Genomic DNA, 6,440 nt, shown 5'->3' on the forward strand with positions numbered 1-6,440 from the left:
AAGGGGGTGGAGTTGTTAAACGGCGAAGGTCAGGGGAGAGGGGTGTGGTTGCAAGTCAGAGGAAGAAGAAGGGGGTGGCGGTGATTGGTGGCACGATGCTGCATGGAGGGAGCGGTGCTGGAGCGGGTTTGTGAGGAGATGGGAGATGAGGGTTTTTGTAGCTGCGAATGGAAGATGGAGCGGAGGTTGAAGATGATGAACAGGGGTGAGCGGACTTAGGAGCGGCTGTGGAAAAAAGGAGTTTAGCAGCTAAAAAAAAGATCAAACGAAAATTAATGCTAGGGTTTCACACCTCAGTTAAGCAAAATAAATTTTCATTCATTCTTCAAATTGATTTTTGTTTCTGATTACAGCCAACTTATAAAGAGAAAATATTACAGATTTGGAAATCTCTCAATCAAATCTCTCTCAACTAATCAGATATCAAAATAAATAACTATCATATCTAATCTCACAATTCAAATTCAAATCAACTACTAAACTGAAAGTAACAAAAAAATCTAAATTATCAAAATCACATCTCAGAGATCCGGTGCAAGGCTGAAACACGGCGTCTCCTACGCTGATAAACACGACGAAAGTCTCGTGCACGTGCCTAGATGTCCTCATCATGTTTTGCTTGGGGTTTTGAGCGTGAATTCTCAACAACTGGTATCAGCGCCTGAAACGATTTAGCGAAAGTCAAATTCAAGTGGGAGCGATGGCCGCAGATGAAGAAAATATGAGATTAGATAAGTTTGATGGATCAGATTTCAGATTCTAAAAAATACAGATAGAGGATCATTTGTATCAGAAAAATCTATATCAACATCTCTCAGGGAAGAAGCCGGAAGGTATGAAGGAAGAAGATTAGAATCTTCTAGACAGAAAAACCCTCAGGGTTATTCGTTTGATGTTAACCCGTAATGTTATTTTTAACATTGCAAAGGAGAAGACCATAATGGGTCTTATGACAGCACTCTCAAATATATATGAGAAGCCATCAGCCTCAAATAAAGTCCATTTGATGAGACGGTTGTTCAATCTGCGAATGGCGGAAGGTGCATCGATAGCACATCATCTCAATGAACTCAATACAGTCACGACCCAATTGAGTTCAGTTGATATTGAGTTTAATGAGGAAGTTCGAACGTTGATCTTTTTGTCTTCCCTACCAGAGAGTTGGAATGCTACAGTCACAGCTGTGAATAGCTCGTCGGGAAGCAACAAGTTAAAGTTTGACGACGTTTGTAATCTGATTCTCAGTGACGAGATTCGACAGAGAGAGTCGGGTAAAGCTACAGCCTCTTCAGTATTGCATACAGAGTCAAAAGGTAGAAATTTAACCAGAGGAAATGGATCAGAGGACAGGAGGCCCAAATCCAGGAATCCAAGCAGCTCGAATGCTATCGAGTGTTGGGAGTGCGGGAAAACCAGACACTACAAAAATTAGTGCAAGAGTGCACAGAAGAAGTGGGAGGCAAAGGCAGATGCAAATGTTGTTTCCATCTCAGGAGGAGATGATGCATTGATATGCTCTTTGGAGAACAAGGAGGAGTCTTGGGTGTTGAACTCTGGAGCATCATTTCATGCTACTTCTCAGAAAGAACCTCGAGAAGTATACCCCGAAAACCGTAGAAATGTATACATTAGTGATGATCAACCATGTGTCATTATTGACAAAGGTGTAGTGAAGATTAAGCTGAATGGGTCAGTATGGGAGCTGAAGGATGTGAGGTATATTCCCAACCTGAAAATGAACTTAATCTCAGTAAGCTAGCTGGCTAGTGAAGGCTACACGACTTTTCATGGTGATGATTGGAGGATTTCAAAAGGTGCAATGACGATTGCCAGAGACAGGAAGACCGGTACTCTGTATATGATAGCATGTGCACATTGTTTGATCTCAGTTACAGCAGGCAATGAGACCTCAAAGCTATGGCACCAGAGACTCGGTCATATGAGTGAAAAGAGGATGAAGATTATGCACACAAAAGAAAAACTCTCAGGTTTACAATCAGTAGAGATTGATGTGTGAAGAATGCATACTTGAAAAACAGAAGAGAGTCAGCTTTCAGACAAGTGGTAGAACCCTCATGAAGCAAAAGCTAGAGCTCGTTCACTCAGATGTGTGAGACCAATAACCACCGCGTCTGTTGGTGGGAAACACTACTTCGTGACTTTTATCGATGATCACTCTCGAAAATTGTGGGTCTACTTTCTGAAGAATAAGTCAGAAATATTTGAAGCTTTCAGGAGATGAAAAACTATGATCGAAAATGAGATCGATCTGAGAATAAAAAAGCTCAGAACAGACAATGATGGTGAGTATGAAGTCACCAGATTCAAGAAGTTCTGCTATGGACACGGTATCAAAATAAAGAGAACCGTGCCCGGTACATCTCAGCACAATGGTGTGGCTGAGCGTATGAATAGAACGTTGACAGAAAGAGCCAGAAACATCCGGATACAGTCAGGTCTACCGAAACAGTTCTGGACAGAAACAGTCAACACAACAGCTTACTTGATCAACCGAGGGCCATCGGTTCTATTGGAGCAGAAACAGTATGGTACGGAAAGGAGGTAAACATCTCACATCTTAAAATTTTCGGTTGTGTAGCTGATGTGCATATTAGTGATCAAGGCAGGAATGAGCCTGATCTTAAGTCCAAGAAATGCACATTCATCGGGTATAGTGAAGATGAGTTCGGCTACCGCATTTGGGATAACAAAAACAAGAAGGTGATCAGGAGCAGAGATGTGATGTGAAGATGAGTTCGGCTACCGCATTTGGGATAACAAAAACAAGAAGGTGATCAGGAGCAGAGATGTGATATTCAACGAGAAGGTGATGTACAAGGACATGCACAACACAGATGACTCAAAGAGCGAGTCAATATTTGTAGATACAGATAATGTCCCAGATAACCTCTCGAAACCTAATGCAAAAGGTCTTCAGCCAGAAGAGCCTGTTGGACAGAACAGTGCGCAGAAACCCAACGTACTAGTTCCGATATTAAGGAGAACTACTCGTCCTCCTGTGCCTAACAGCAGATACATGAATTATATGTTGCTGACAGAGTGAGGGGAGTCTGAAAGCTATGATGAAGTTTGTCAGAGTGGAGATGCGAGCAAGTGGGAGTTTGCTATGAAAGAAGAGATGAAATCTCTGATCTCCAACCAGACATGGGAACTAGATGAGGTACCCATTGGGAAGAAGGCACATCACAACAAGTAGGTGTATTGAGTGAAAATGGAACAGGATGGTTTCATAAGATACAGAGCCCTACAAGTTGTTAAAAGATTTTAACATAAGATCGAAGAAAGTAAGAATCCAACGGATATGTTGACAAAGGCAGTGACCTTTCAGAAACTGGAGTTCTGCGTAACTTCAGTTGGTCTTCATGCATAAGTGATGAGGGCAGAGCCACACAGGAGAAGGTGCTTGTTGAGATAGCCTGATGACGACGGTTTGGTCTCCAAGTAGGAGATTGTTGGAATTAGGGGTGTCGACCAAACCTGTCAGGCGGCTTCAGACGAGGTCGTGGACACACAGGCGAGCTCGAGGGGACTTCAACTCAGGCGAGCTCGAGCAGGCGAAGTCCAGGCGAACTCGAGGTCGGGATCAAGCGAGCTCGAGCGACTCCTTGCTGGCGAGGTTGGGATCTGGAGAGCGAGATCTGTAGGCGAGCGGGCGAGGTCTGTAGTTGCAGGCAAGCACGAGGATCTTCAGGCGGGACTCGCTGCAGGCGAGCTCAAGCTCAAGCGCTGCAGGCGAGCTCGAGCTCAAGCGCTACAGGCAAGCTTCGGCGACAGCGACAGCCTGTCGCCAGCCTGTCGTTAGGGTTTGCCTATAAAAGGGAAACCCCAGGGCACGAGATGTGTGCTCTTCTCCTCGTCATTTTTCCAGCGGCGACGTTTTCCCCCTCTGCGTTTTCCCCCCTTTTTCTCCAGCGCTCTGATTTTGAGGGGAGATTTAAGGAAATTTAAGAAAGGAGAAATTTATTGTGGGGGAATAAAAAGAGAGAGATCGTCACTGTAGCTACAGTATTGATTTAGTATTTATTGAGAGATCTCAGTTTGAGATCTACTCTAAGCTTTGTAATTTCTTGAGATTAATAAGAAATTATTGTGTGGGGCTCCCGAGGACGTAGGCAATTGCCGAACATTGTTAAATCTTAGTGTATTTTCTTTATACTGCGTTTCTATTGTGCTTAGGGTTTTGAGCGTGAATTCCCAACAAGAAACCCCTAAAATCTGCAATCCTCAAAAACTTGGAGATTAGCAAAATCTTCATATCCTAGACCACGATTGTAGTTGTGCCGATATATGTGCATTAAAAAAATTAAAAATTGAATTTCCAGTCTTTAATCTATAATTTTGTTATGATAACTATACACTTTCTACTGTCTTAAAAACAGGATTTAATTGTTCAAGGTTCTACATGTGTGGGCATTATGTGATGATTCCTTATTATTTCCCAATAATTTGATACAGAGTATAGCAAATACTTCAAGTTTTCTGCACAATCGATCATTAGATCAATCTCAAAATACCTCAATTTGGCCAAATACCCAACTGACCCAAATCAATTGGGATTAAAATTCCGCAATTAGGAACCTCAAAAGTGTATATAGAGCATTCATATAGAAATTTAATGAGCATGAAAAGGGATTAAAAAATAAAAGAGAAAAAGAGAGGAGACCTTGTGATCGCAGGAAGTGCAGAGGGCAGCCTCATCAGCAGCACAGAAGAGCACAGCAGCTGCACTCTCACACGCATCGCATATTGTTCTCATCTTGCTCTCATCCGTCTCAAGAAAAAAATAAAGTTATTTCGAAATTAAAAACGACAGAGGAGAAGAGAAAGAAGAAGAGAGGGGATTTTCTTTCTCTCCTAGTTTTTTTTTTTAAATGTATTATTATTATTTAATATTTGCTGGAGGAATAAATGTGGTCCACTCTAGGGTCGATTCGCGTTACTATTCTCAGATATTAATAATCTCAACGATCCTTCGCAACTTATAAGTATAGTTCAATCTTTAATTACACTTCAAACTTTCAGGGAGTCACTAATTTTTGCATCACTTTACGTGTAAGCTAACCTAACCATACACTCAGATTACGGCTATTAAACATCAGAAGAATCTTCCACTGCCTTACTCATGGTGACTAACTAAACTATCGATATCTTCAGCCTTCACATTGGACTTGGTCTTTTTTTTAATTACTTGGACCATGACCTATTGTTTCACCTGCTTTTACTTATATTCATCTACTTGTATTTGGTAGGAAAATACTTTAAAGGTCTTTAAACTTGCACTTATATGCCCTCATTTTTTTGCGGCATTTAATGTTTGTACAATTGACATTAAATGCCCTAAAGTTTTAAAACTTGCACATAAATATTCTTAAATTTTACTTAAATACCCTAAAGTTTTTAAAACTCGTACATAAATATTCTTAAATTTGCAATATTTGTGGATATTTAAGTGCAAATTTCAAAAGCTTTAGGATATTTAAGTGCCAATTTTAAAAATTAGAGGGCATATTAAGTGCAAAGTTTAAATTTTTTTAGGTATATTACTGTTACCAAAAACAAGTGAGGGTATATAAGTGTAAGTTTAAAAAAACTTTAAATTTTTTTATTGCTACTATATACAAATGACAGTATATAAGTGAGAAGTAAGGGAAGCAATAGGATATATAAGTCAGAAGTGCTATTTAGCCTAATCTAATGTTTTTTTTTTTTATGTGGTGATTCGAGGTGGGGAAGACGTACGTGGTGTCTAGTGTTGGATTTTTCTTTCGGTTTTATGGAGAATGTGCAACCACCGGTTGGAAAGCTGGGCTGAATGGAAGTGGTGGATCCTTATGGGGTAAAAGCCTGGAGGAGCCTTTGAGTATATATTGTAATTTATTTGGATTTGGAGCACGTCGTTGGACTTCTTCGATCCTGGGCCGGTTATGAGATTTTAGGGGCCCTGTGCGAAAAGTAAACACATGCTCTTCTCTACATACAAAATATTAATAAATTTCAATTTGAATCCCTAACACTAGTAGAAAAACAAGCAAACTATACGGATCATATACTAGTACAAAAAATTGAGAACAACAAAATATAGTGGAAATATTGTTTTTAAACATCACAATCATATTAGTAAAAATTAGATTTTTCTAAAGACTAAACCATTCAGATAGAAACAACAAAGAGAGAGATAGAAGAGCAATTATAGACCAGAGTTAAACAGATGTAAATAGAGGCCGTAATTTTGAACAATAATCAATACAATAGATTGCTTCTAATCCACAGAAATCACTCACTAACCAATGTCACGATTAAGCAAATAGCAAATCAAATAATGAAAAATTGCGATTTTTTCCATTCACGGCATAAAGGGAAGTAATTACACTATAGATAACAACTACACAACGACGAAAAAAAGAAAAAATACTGCTAAA

At 39.9% G+C, this 6,440-nt stretch overlaps 1 protein-coding gene across 1 annotated transcript in view; it reads right to left on the reverse strand.

The window, feature by feature from the left end:
- LOC109821571 (B-box zinc finger protein 19) overlaps nucleotides 1-4,919 on the reverse strand; it is a 12,325-nt gene extending 7,406 nt beyond the window's left edge. The window contains exon 1 of the mRNA XM_020387751.1: nucleotides 4,685-4,919. Coding sequence (XP_020243340.1) covers nucleotides 4,685-4,777 — 93 coding nt within the window. The 5' untranslated portion in view covers nucleotides 4,778-4,919. The remainder of the gene's footprint in view (nucleotides 1-4,684) is intronic.

This window comes from Asparagus officinalis, chromosome 1 (assembly GCF_001876935.1).
Source record: "Asparagus officinalis chromosome 1, Aspof.V1, whole genome shotgun sequence".
NCBI lineage: Eukaryota > Viridiplantae > Streptophyta > Magnoliopsida > Asparagales > Asparagaceae > Asparagus > Asparagus officinalis.